This window comes from Mus pahari, chromosome 1 (genome assembly GCF_900095145.1).
Source record: "Mus pahari chromosome 1, PAHARI_EIJ_v1.1, whole genome shotgun sequence".
NCBI lineage: Eukaryota > Metazoa > Chordata > Mammalia > Rodentia > Muridae > Mus > Mus pahari.
Window position 1 is genome coordinate 134,924,678 of NC_034590.1, and position 13,213 is coordinate 134,937,890.

General features: G+C 36.4%; 1 protein-coding gene across 2 annotated transcripts in view; it reads right to left on the bottom strand.

The window, feature by feature from the left end:
- Nucleotides 1-2,232: 2,232 nt before the first annotated feature.
- The window catches only part of Smc5 (structural maintenance of chromosomes 5), a 64,983-nt gene continuing 54,002 nt past the window's right edge, over nt 2,233-13,213 (bottom strand). The window contains exons 19-25 of one of the 2 annotated variants that reach the window (XM_021191596.1): nt 10,796-10,840; nt 10,278-10,373; nt 9,678-9,782; nt 9,375-9,494; nt 5,953-6,132; nt 5,783-5,878; nt 3,910-4,133 (exon numbers count right to left, since the gene is read on the bottom strand). In XM_021191596.1, coding sequence (XP_021047255.1) covers nt 3,993-4,133; nt 5,783-5,878; nt 5,953-6,132; nt 9,375-9,494; nt 9,678-9,782; nt 10,278-10,373; nt 10,796-10,840 — 783 coding nt within the window. In that variant the 3' untranslated portion in view covers nt 3,910-3,992. Of the gene's footprint in view, nt 4,134-5,782; nt 5,879-5,952; nt 6,133-9,374; nt 9,495-9,677; nt 9,783-10,277; nt 10,374-10,795; nt 10,841-13,213 lie in introns of both variants that reach the window. The other variant, XM_029540129.1, reaches the window with a different exon arrangement.

The following is a 13,213-nucleotide window of genomic DNA, read 5'->3' on the forward strand; positions in this document are numbered from 1 at the left end:
CTGGCCTGGGCTTTTGAAACCTAAAGCCCACCCATGAAACAAAATAAAGTCAAATACTTCATGATTCCTCTCACATGCTGAACACAGATTTAAATGTTTATGTGCAGATGTGTGTGTGTGTGTGTGTGTGTATGTGTGTGTGTGTGTGTGTGTCATGAAATTAGGAAGGGGTGTATGAGTCCTTAAAGAAGGCAGGGGAAAATAGGAATGAAGAATACATGACTTGAAAGCAGAAAATGGCACTGGGAAAGAAGGAAGGGCAGTGGGGGAAGAAGAACATCGAATAGAGAATGGACAGGAACAGAATACAGTGACATATATACAGGTATGAAAATACCAAAATGAAACCAGTCACTCTGCATGCTACACTGAAAATTAAATAAAAGGCAAGAGGATACCACTGGCTGTGGTAAAGAGGGAAATGGAAAGTCAGTCTGAATAGATAAAATATGTTATGTTAGGATTACAGTAAATGGTTCATACAATGATGGTTGTACAATATTGTAAATACATTTCATGCCACTGAACTGTGTACTTTAAAGTGATAAAATTTACATTATGGTCATTTGCCACAATCAAGGAAGGAGGGGAGAAATGAAAAGAATTCATACCTTCAACTGTTCCACTGGGAATAAAAAGAAGCTCAAATTGTCAACAGTCAAACTTCCTAAGTATACACAAGCACACTAATGTGCCTTCCTAAAATATACGGTTGACCATGAAGTAAAGAGGCAAACTAGTATAAACAAGTTAGGTTCCTCCGACTCATCTTCAGATTTCATGAAACTTATATAGTATATGAAATACTTGTATCTATAATGTAAACTATCTGCATCCTGTGAACAATGAACACACTAGCAACAGAAAAACCTTTATGCTAATTTTGCTTTGAATTCAGACATAGCACTTCGCAGCTCAAAAGACGTAAACTAAGAGAAAAAGTAAAGATTAATAAAGTAACAACTCTGATGCTAGGTTCCCTCACAAGCCCGATTCTCATGTAAAATCTGTGAATTAGCTATGTCCTCATCTTGCTAGCATCTGTCTGCAAGTAGTAAGGCATTCTGACTCAAGATGTATTTTCAAAGGCTGCTTTGAGTACTAAGTCAGTGTAAGAAATGGTAAGATAACTTGGTGACCGAGTATGGCTTCAGAAAAGTCAGTGTCAACAAGAACAGTCGCACTTGCCTTCTAGCACAACTTCTGTGGTTGCTTTCAAGCTTGCCCCATGTTTACTGCTATTAGATTCTAATGCCACTGCAAATGAACAAAAGACTAAGTTTTTATCTTTGGAACACAAACAGGCTGTTAAACTCTGCATCATAAATAGTAAACACTCGAACAGATATTGATTTTTTTGTTATCCTGAAAATAAAAATGTATTTTAAGAAAATTTTAAGTATCAAAATACTCTCATCTTAAATAACCTATACCAATGGAAAAGTACATATTTATTACCAATAAAGTAGCATTTACAACATAGTTTTAATAAATTACATTTATACAAACCAAAATGAAGTGATGCCCCTGACGTGATACAGGCTTATGTCCAAGGCTATTGGAAAGCAGCAAGAAATCTGTTTGGGACTGGAGAGATGGCTCAGTGGTTAAGTCTACTGTCTGCTCTTCCACAGGACCCAATTTCTATACCCAACACCCATTTAGCAGCTTACAACTATCTTTAACTCCATTCCTAGGAGATCTGATGCTCTCTTCCAGCCTTAGCAAGTACCAGGTATACAGACATACATATAGGCAAAACAACTATTCACATAAAATAAATAAATCTTACAAAAAAAACCAAAACAACCCTCCCTTTTTTTTTTGAAAATGAAAAACTTTCTAACAGAGACTGATCTTAGGCAAATCAATGTAAAAATTTAGTCATTAAAAATATTTTTAACTGTCAGGTTTTAAATATTTTATTTAGCAAATCAGGCTTTTACCTGGAATTTTTACAATTTGATTGTAATTAAAAAAAATCAACAGTTGCAGAAAATGACATTATATTATGTTTGACTATTTTTAATATGATAAATGATACATAATTTATCCTTCCCAGACCAAAGTTCAATATAAAACAGAACATTATTTTTGCTCTCTGAAAGCTTGTTAGCGTGATATGTAATTATTTTTGGCATATGTAAACTGAAATGGAATTGCTGATGATGTGAGTTTTTTTGTTTTGTTTTGTTTCGAGACAGGGTTTCTCTGTGTAGCCCTGGCTGTCCTGGAACTCACTCTGTAGGCCAGGCCTGCCTCTGCCTCCCAAGTGCTGGGATTAAAGGCGTGCGCCACCATGCCCGGTTGATGATGTGAGTTTTAAGTATGCTTTGTCTTTGTTTCACATTGATACGATAAAACCAAACTACATCAAGCATGTATCAGTGAAGATATTACACCACAAATGTTTAGTAATACCCTTCACTAATATGCTACCAAGTTTTTAATTTTTTGACTTGTTCATGCTGATAAAAATGGTATTAAAATATCTTTATACATGTATTTATACTACATCTTTATACTGCATGTATTTATTATACTACATCTTTATACTACATGTATTTAGAGACTTAGTTCAGGAGGGGAGGGTTCTTTTACAAGTTTTCAAAAGAAATACAACTTCTAAAAGAGAAAATGTCTTAGAGGACATAAACTCATGTTCCATTATTTTTTAATGTAATACAAATGTAAATTTCATTGGCTATTACAATAATATACAAAGCCCAAACTTTGTTCAGGCTAGCAAAAAAATAATTTTGTCAGTATCATCAAAGACATGGTTTAGTCCACTATTCAACAATATTTCTATTTTCTTTCAAGATTTAGTTTTTTAAAAGAACAGAATTTGTTTAGCGTTGTTAATTAGCATTCTTCAGAGAAAAATAAATGGTTTTCAATTAATTATTTCAAGGTGGAAGAAAACAATTTATATGAGATTTTTCTAAAATACTGGGTATAATGAAGGACCTACAAATTCTAAAAACATGATTTGATTCTTTTTTCAATCAATTCATTGCCTTCACTCTTTATATAGCACAGAGAAATTTCAAATACAAATCATAAAAACTCGTATATGAAATCTTAAGAAAAATTTTACAAAAAGTAATTATAAAAATGTTTTAGAAATTTAAGATGTAAAATACATTCGACTTTAAACAAACAAACAAATAAACAAACAAACATAAAAACCCTACCACAACACTTTAACTACTGTCACCTGATTTCACCCTGCCAATGTTTGAGCCACATTCCATATCATCTTTACCTTGTGATCTCTCAAAGTCCTCCTGTCATTTTGAAGCTTCATGCATATGTTTTCCCAATTCTTTGAAATAACCTATAACATATTACCTATAACATATTCTCTATGAAAATAAGGGAACCTTTTTTTTTTTAACACGAAGAAATTAACAGATCTGCTGTCAAGCACTATCTATTAAGCAGACATTCCCATACTTGTTTTTAAGAACTAAATATAATACTGGAAAAAAAGTGGGATTTCTAATCCTGAGTTGCCTTTATTCTCTCTCAAAGTCAGAATGTTCTGCACCCAGCACTGCTATAGTTAGTAAATGCTCTGTGAATGAAATCCTACTCTACCATACCTTCGATTTGCAACGGGAAATAGCCTTTTCTGTTATGACACATGAAACCACTCAAACTCATAACCTTCCTGCCTCCTACTCCTAAATGCTGGGCTAGATGTGTGCCACCACACTTGAAGGGCAGCACAAAGCTTCACACAACAGTCCCGTGCTCACAGAGGACTAATGAGACAAGGTCCACCAAAACTGAAGACTTAGTTTTCACTAGAAAATGTTCCAGAGTCACTGTGGTCTCTACTTCATCAACCTATTTGTTTTTAAAAGCAGGTTTCCAAAAATAACCAATCTTTCTCTTTCAATAAATCTGCTAACTTTTATTCACTTGAGCGACACATAAACAGTTAAAGGAAAACAACCTCTGAAGGCCCCTCCCTTTCTTTCCTCTCACTGAGGTTGAGTAAAGGTTATCCTTCGTCGACGCCTTTGAAAAGCCTTTAAATTCCATCGGTTTGGCTCCAGCATATGAGGACCATTGTAGACAAACAATACTGTCATCTTTTCAGAATAAGGAAGATTTTGTAGAAGCTGTAAGGATCGAAACAAATTGCCATATAATTAAAGTATATACCTAGAAACAAAGGTTTTCAGCCTTACATATGTTCAAATTCATCAACTTGCCAGACTGACAGCTCTCCAATAAGCATATCTGAAGCCTGGCCTAATTACTGACCTGAACCATCCAGTTGCCTGGAAATCCTCTCTATTTACAAGTCAACTAGGACTATATACTTCCTAGGTAGACTGTGGAGGAGTGTGCACTGAAAACACTTCTCAAACTTCTACGGCTGGGAACTGTGCTGTGACAGACTGCTAGCCTGAGACGTGTGAGGGAGGTTTGGTTTTTAAACCAAGGAGTTTGCTAAGAAATAGAGTAGGGCCGGGCGTGGTGGTGCACGCCTGTAATCCCAGCACTTGGGAGGCAGAGGCAGGTGGACTTCTGAGTTCAAGGTCAGCTAGGTCTACAGAGTGAGTTCCAGGACAGCCAGGGTTACACAGACAAACCCTGTCTCGAAAAACAAAAAAGAAAAGAAAACAAACAAACAAACAAAACAAAACCCAAAAAGAAAGAAATAGAATAGGGGCAGATCTAACTAGCCCACAGATCTGATAAAAGATGATTAAGTTAAAAAAAAATGTACATTATTTCATTTAGGTAGACTCTTCAATGAGTTAGTTAAGAATATTTAGTTGAAAAAGGGAAAAACAGGTGACTACTAATAAAAGCAAATTTAAATATATTTACTTGATAATGTACCACAGCACTATATATATTTTTTTAAATATATATTTTTAAAGATTTATTTATTTATTATATGTAAGTACACTGTCGCTGTCTTCAGACACTGCAAGAGAGGGAGTCAGATCTTGTTACGGATGGTTATGAGCCACCATGTGGTTGCTGGGATTTGAACTCCGGACCTTTGGAAGAACAGTCGGGTGCTCTTACCCACTGAGCCATCTCACCAGCCCACAGCACTATATTTAACAAAAGGAAAATTCCCTTTTCAACAGTTCTAGATTATGGAAAATTCTCTACGAAGATGCCTATGCTGCTGTAAAAGCTGATCTGTCAGTACTTAGGCCGGGTAGTAGCAGTGGGCATTCAGGACAGGAGCAGTATGTGGCACGACAGAGAAGCATAGACAGTCTGGGGCTTGCATTCCCAGTAGTCTCTTAGCAAACAAGAATTCTTTTACAAGGGCAGTGAGTGGGGCTGGTGAGATGGCTCAGCGGGTAAGAGCACTGACTGCTCTTCCGAAGGTTATGAGTTCAAATCTCAGCAATCACATGGTGGCTCACCACCACCCATAATGAGATCTGATTCCCTCTTCTCATGTGTTTGAAGACAGCTACAGTGTACTTATGTATAATAATAAATAAATCTTTAAAAAAACAAAACAAAACAAGGGCAGTGAGTGTCAGAAGCAAGAACCAAGTCTAAGTTCTGGAACATTACGATGTGCTTCCTCCATCACATCCTAAGATGACAGATGACATTTCCAATTATGTGTATCACTCAATTTGTCCCTTCTATGAATGTAAACATTACCATAATCCCTTAGCTTCACTTTTAGTTTTCCTACTCATATTTACATCTCAGTCCCAATCTTCTCCAAAACTAAGACACAGGGGCCATCTAAGCATGTGATCATTAAGTGTGTATCATTACTCACCTTTGGTGTGATGAAGAAGTACTGGGATGTGTTCTCTTTACAGGCAGTGTTCACAACCATTTCAAATACTCTCCGCTCATTAATTGGGTCCATACCCTAAAGCCATAAAAACAATTGTTACATTTGTACCTATTAGAGGATGTGGTTCCCCTCCAGTGGAATCACTGTACCTGATTAATTTCATCGACTACCCTGAACGGACATCTGTTAAGCTCCTGAAGTGCCATCAAGTACAGCATAGTAGAAACACTTCTTTCACCTCCACTCTGATGATGAGGAGTTAATTCATGCAGCTGAGTACTACTGCGAAATTTTACTCTAATCCGGATTCCATATTTATCATAATCTTCCTGTAAAACATAAAAAGTTGAAAAATGAGTACTGTCTCTGGTAATTCCACTCAATATTTGAAAACATATCAAATATATCAATCATAAAAGCAAATGTAACAATTACTACCTAAAAAATTTAATAGTCCTCAAGTGCCTACATGGGTGTGCACATACACACAAATGTAAACTTTAATAAAAAAGATTGCATTTGGTGTTATATAACTTTTGTCAACTCTGAGACCACTCTAAAGTGTATTTACTTCTCTTAGCCATTCCAGGTCACTCAGATTCAGATTTACCTTAAGAGTGAAGTATCTAACACTAGTTTAAAGTTAACTAGTTAAATGGTCCAAGGTGCCTAATCAAGAGAGACACAGTACAAGAAACAGGTAATTCAACAGTTGAGTTCTAAAACACTAAAAGAAAATAGGTAAAATTAGCTTCAATTGTATATTTTATTTATTTAAAATGTCATTTTAACATCACAATATAAAACGGTAGCAATGAATATTTTACATTTTTCACATTAAATCTTTGGAATTGTATGTATGTAGCATACATTCATAGCAGAGGCCTAAGAGCTGCAAAAAGTGTTTTATTTATTCACTATTTTAATTTGAGTATCATCAAGTAGTTATAAAGAAAGTGTGGCAATTACTTATGGATAAAACAGAATGTCAGTGGAATGGGCGGGGGGTGGCTCATGGGATGCCACTACAACAGTTATTTCAGTCTACATTCTTTGTAAGAATGGCACCACCCCTAAGTGATGCCATTTATAACTGATGTGGTGTCTCCATATTCTGAAGGAAGAACTGCGTATTAACTCTCACACTAAGTGGCTGAATCTTTCTACCCTTTCCTTCAGATTTATATCCCATAGCTACTATTGGTGCTAGCAATACTCTTCCTTGAGTCGTTTCCGGAAGTATGCCGCCACCTTTGGTTACAGTTTTGGCTGCCTTATTTTCAACAATACTTTGTCAAACAGCACAGGACACTTTCCCAAAGCTTGTCCCACCAAGTTTGGACTCTGCTCTGGCTCTGCTATTATAACGAGACACCCACGTTCCAGTTCTGGACACGTAAGAAAGCAAGAGCTTCCTTTTTTGAACCACAAATTGCTTCACACATAAATACAAAAGGACTCAGGTAATGCCCTAAAAATTTTAGAAATAATACTTTTAATCTGTTCACCTTCCATTTCAAACCCCTCAAGTAAACAAACTCCATTACTATAATAACTTATAATGGTTTTAATTTCTACGTTCCTTTTAAACCATACTTCTTCATTGTTACTGACAGTCCTTCTTACTGCCTTGCTCTATCTAGCTTTTCCCATCTCACTGAAGCTCTGGTTAGAGAAGCCAGTTCTGGACCCACTACTGAGGAGACACAGGGAAGCCAGAACAGAGGGGACACAGGGAAAGGTTGAAAAGAGGGAAGGTCTGGAAGAAAACATTGAAAGGGAAGAGAGGCTTTTCTATAGCAGTGCACTGAAAACAGACTGTTAAGAACAGTACAAGATGAAGGAAGAGCCCCACGCAAAGGATATAATTATAATGGATGGGATTTCTGTGACACAGGCCTCACCTAGTCTATTTGGCCACATTTATGCCCCACACAGTCAAGCTACTGATAAATATACTGTCTGAGAAGGACGATGTTGCCAGTAATCAAACTTATCTAAGAGTTTAGGCTTGGTCTGGGATTAGATAAGGAGTCTGATATTTTGCCTCTTGACAGCAATGTGACATTCAGTAAAATTACCGTAAATTTCAGTTTTTTTTTTAAGTAGGGTAGATTTAAGTTCCTGCTTCACGGGATAGTTATAAGAGATTAAACAGCTGGAGGTGGGGTGGGGTGAGGTGGTGGCAAGGAACGCCTTTAATCCCAGCACTTGGGAGGCAGAGGCAAGTGGATTTTCATGAGTTTGAAGTCAGCTTGTTCTACAAAGTGAGTTCTACGATGGTCAGGGCTACACAGAGAAACCGTTTCAAAAAACCAAAACCAAACCCCAAACCAAAAAGATGATCTGAAGAGATTAAACAAGATAACTTTAAGAAAGGAAGCATCTTGGAACTTAAGTATTATCCATACATCTCTTAGTTACGGCAAGGCATAGACTGTGTGGTAAACTGCTACGGAAGGGTCTAAAACCACAAACCTAGGACTTAAAATGGTATTTCACAGGTATACTTCACATGAAGCAGAGGGAGCTTGTGAGGCAAAACTCCTCAAAAGGACAAAATGGTACTATTCTGTTTCACATGTAAAAGGATGAAAACTTGAACATTTGCTAAAATCTAAAAATTTAAAGATATTAAAATATTCTTAATAATTTGACTTTTTTTTTTTTTTGGTTTTTCAAGACAGGGTCTCTCTGTGTAGCCCTGGCTGTCCTAGCATAATTTGACTTTTATTTAAAAGAAATTTCACCTTGGAAACATTTTGACACATTCAAATGAGAATAAATTACCTCAGTATACCAGCAAAAAACTTTTAACTAAGGTCAAAAGATGGCTAGCCTTTTGTCACTTACAATCCTGCTGATTCCACTTTCCCAATTATATTCAGAGAAATCCAGTCATTTCTTCTTCATTCTCTCACCCGCCTATAGTGCTGGGAACTGAAGCCAGGGGCCCATGTAGCTAAGCATACATGACCATGTCATTACATTTCCAGCCCTCCTTTATATAATTTTTCTTAATGAAAAAATTGTTTTATTCAAAATAGCAATGCATAAAGCTGTAGTTCAAAGAATTAGCATATTACCTATTTTCTTCTAAATCTGTGATAAAGAAGAACAAAGAAAACTGAGCGTGGCAGTGGAAGTGAGGTAGGTAGAGGGAAGATCGTCAGGGGAGTTCAATGTCATTTTTGCCTACACTGAAAGTTCAAAAACTTAGAAAATACCACCCAACACAAAAAACAAACTCAACTGTCTGCTAATTTGTTTATGGCTCTTAAGTTGAGAATGGTTGATTTTTAAAGCACTGTATTCATTCAACACAACTGAATAACCATTCCCTCACACTGGCTGAAAAATAGCAAGGCATTAGCCACTTCTATAAACACCACCCCCAAACCCAAACCAAGCAAATCTAATGTTAGAAAGCCATAGTTGATCTCTTTCCTCCTTTTCATAATTTTCCAGTAAACAAAAATTTCATGTATAATTCCAAAGGAAACAAATTTACACGTACTCCTTGTACATGATTAAAATTACTGGTTATAAACTACACCCCAAATACAATTACCTCGTTTTCTGTATGAAGATCAACTTCACCAGCACACTGCATGGAACTAAAAAAGTTGCTGAACTTCTCATTAATTTTTTCTACTAGTTCCTTTAAGGGGTTCAGCCACCTTTCTTTCACCTACAAGTAAGAGGCAAAACAAACCGACGCTGAAAGCAGTACTATCCATTCTGATATAAGACTTCACACAAAACAAATTCTAGAACAGTCAATTCGGATATAAAAATACTATTTGTCTCAGGAGAAGAACATTTATTTTGTATTCTCATTCCATTCATGGCAACACATAAGGATAAAAATTACCTGCGAAATGTTTTCCCTGTATTCATCTAGTTCAACTTTCTTCCCCTTTAGTTCTTCGGTTAACTGCTGTATTTCTATTTCTCTTTTTGAGTATTCCTCCACCACCTGGTCAAAAAAAATTCTTTAAGAAAAATTTATCAAAGGATAAAAGTATATAAAAATTTACATCAATTAAACTACTAGCTAAAAATGCCACTACGTTGCATTATTTGTACAATTAATTTATACTATTGAATACTGAAAATGCTACTTTTTAATCCTTGAAAAAAATACACACTGCTGTATTTCAAGTTAACTCAACTATTCTTTTTATAAAGAAAAGGCACAGAACACTGTGTTCCTTAGGAAGACTCTATTTAAAATTCTAATAGATTCAGAATCTGGCATTTAAGGCATTGTTCCTGCTGTCTAGCTTATTATTACCCAGAGCTCCAGTACAGTGTGGGAGGCAAGTACTGGAAAGAACTTTGTGTGTGTGTGTGTGTGTGTGTGTGTGCGCAGGCACACAGGGGTACACACAGGCATGTGCGTGTGCATGTATGCACTGAGGAAGATAGCAGTGTAAGAACTGTAGGATGGAGACTGAGAAAGGCGTACTACCGAAGGGTTCAGTCCTGTGAAGCAGGAAGCTCTTGATCTTTCTTCAGTTAATAATGCATCGATTTCATCCAATGTGTTTGGGAGATCTTGAAAAGCCTAAAGAAGAAAAAACAATACATCATTAAAAATGGAATAGTGAAGTTTTATTAGAAGAGTTAAAAGAAAGTAATTTGCTACATATCTACATATCTACTCTCTGATTAATAGCATGCTAGCATATAGCAATACAAAAGAATCTTAAAGAGGGCATTTTCTCTTTAAAAAGCTTACACTTTAAAAGAAAAGATGTATACATGTTGGATAGTACCTTAAGGCAATGTATTGATGTCGAATCTAAAATAAGCAGTACATATCACATCCGCTTTGGAATACAAAATAATGAAGTGTCAGTTTATGCTACATGAGAATTAAAAGAGTTCAAAGGCCCACAATTTATCTCTGGGTCTGAAAGCAATGGCTAGGGAAAAGCAACGCAAAAAGGAGATAACAATTTGGAAAGAAGAATGAGTACTGCATACCATGGGGGGTGAGGAGCTGTGTCCATTTGGAATGGTGGGTACTTGCTGAATTGGTAGAATGGGTCCAGAATATGTGGGGCATTGAAAGAGAGCAAGAAGTTAGAGCTTTATACTGTACTTTTGAAGACCTACAACAGCATCCTTACAACTCAACCACGGAGACAGAATTCCATCAAGACTATCTTCTGAACCTATGCCACAGACTCACTAGGGTAGACACTTTCCTACAAGGAGAGGCATGCAGTACACTTTTTTTTGCCTAGTATAACCTGCAGAGCCCTTATAGTAAAAGGTATGCAATGAATTTGAAGCCTGAAAAAGGTTCTGATGAGTTATATGTATCAACTGGATAACCTTGATTTGTATCCTTTTTAACCCTTTGGAACTCAGTTGAATCTCTGCAAAGGCCTCTAGGTATTTAAATGTACGTGTGCTGCATCCTTGACTTGTATGTTGAGGTGTGAGCTTATGTTCCAACACTTACTTGGTATCTTCACCAGACTCAAACAGGCATACTAAGTTTATAATATTGAAACATAATTTCTACTTCATCCACCTTCCCCACCACTCTAAGCAAACCAATTTCTCATTAATAATTAGCTTGACAGTTTGTTCAGGCAAAATTTTAGGAGTTCTCTCTTACCCCTGTCATGCCTATCACTGAAATAAATTTCTTCCTCCCCCATCCCTTTGTGCTACTACATTAATCTCTTCCCTGGTCAAAAATAATAACCCTATAGGGGTTTCCTTGCTTCTTAAAGTTATTCTTCATAGAGCAGCTAAGAGTATTCATCTACAAAGTGATTTTAATAACAGTAGTCTTGTGTTTAAAATCCTCCAATGGATTCTATTTTAAAAAGAGAGCCCAGGGTAAGGGATACAGATTAATGGTGGAATACTCGCCTAATCTCTGAATATTAAAAGCGGGTGTGGAGATCCAAACTCTTTGTATATTCTATAAGGTCATATTAATCCAAACTATGCCTTCTTCTTTGCTTGGAATTCATTATTATTATTTTAAAAAACAGTGCTTCTCTGTAATGGCCTTGGCTGTCCTAGAATAAACTATGTAGACCAGACTGGCCTCAAACTTGGAAATCTATTTCCCTCTGCCTCCTGAGTTCTGAGACTAAAGGCATGTGTTGCTACCACCATGCTGGGAGGTAATTTTAATCCCTCTAAGATTCCTTTTAACACATGGCAAATACATATGCACCTCAGCAACTTTGTATGAGCTACCTCTCTGCTTGGGGTACATCCCTACTTGACTGAATTCTTCTCTTCACCCAGGACTTGACTATAATAGTAACATTTCAAATAAACATTCCCTAAGTAGCTGCCCATCCTTGCAACGTTAGCCGTCACCTTTATTTTTCTTTTATTCTCTCTTGCTGCCTGACCTGATTACCTGTTTCATGTTGCTTGGTCGGTCCTCCAAACCAGAGTCCAAGTTTCAGTGAGGAAAGCACATATGTACTACTTAATAATTGGTCATAGCAGCCAATCAATGTATTTTAATAAATATACTATTTCCTGATTTCATTCTTTCAAAAACAGTGTATTTTCTGGGGAGGCAGGGTTGAAACAGGGGTCAGTTCTATCTGTAGACACTGAACTCGGGATCATCCTGCCTCCACCTCCCAAGTGCTGGTATTATAGACAACTGCCACTATGCCCAGCACACACACAAAAACTATAACTTATAGTATATATACCACACCAATATCTTATTAAGACAAAACATATTTTAGATGCATTCTACAATTATCTTTAGAAACAAACTCTCAATTAGTTTTATGATTTTCTGTTAAATTCTTACTCTGTACCCAAACAAACTCATGCCCTGCAATTTTCTGTGCCTGGAAGTGTAAAATAAAACCTTCCATGATATGACAACTACAATCTATCCCTTTTCTATGCTTAGTGGACATTTCATCATCTATGAAAGTTGATACATTTAAAATTTTTAAAAGTAAACAATACTACTATTTAAAAATGCATTTGTAGCTAAATTGATATTCCTTTGAGTAGGTCTGCAGAAAAGGTTTCAATGTCAGATAAAGCCTAGGAACACAAGGGACAGAATAAATGGCAGAGTGTGAACAGAGAAGAACAAGCATTGCTTAGTTGGACTCTGACATACCAGCATAAAGAAGGTATCATCTCTGAAGATTCAGCACCTGAAAACCCCTAAAGACAGACTTCTAAATCAAAATACCCCCCCCCCCCAAAAAAAAAAACACCCTACTTGCCTTTGTCTTTCTCAATTATCACCCTGGCTTCCTGTTTGTCAAACACAAATTACTTACTAGTTTCCACGAATGTTTTACACACCAATAAGACCTTTCTATGATGGTTAAGAGGGAAAGACTTTAATTGTGAAAATGAATGTTATGTTGTCATTTTTTTTTTTTTTTT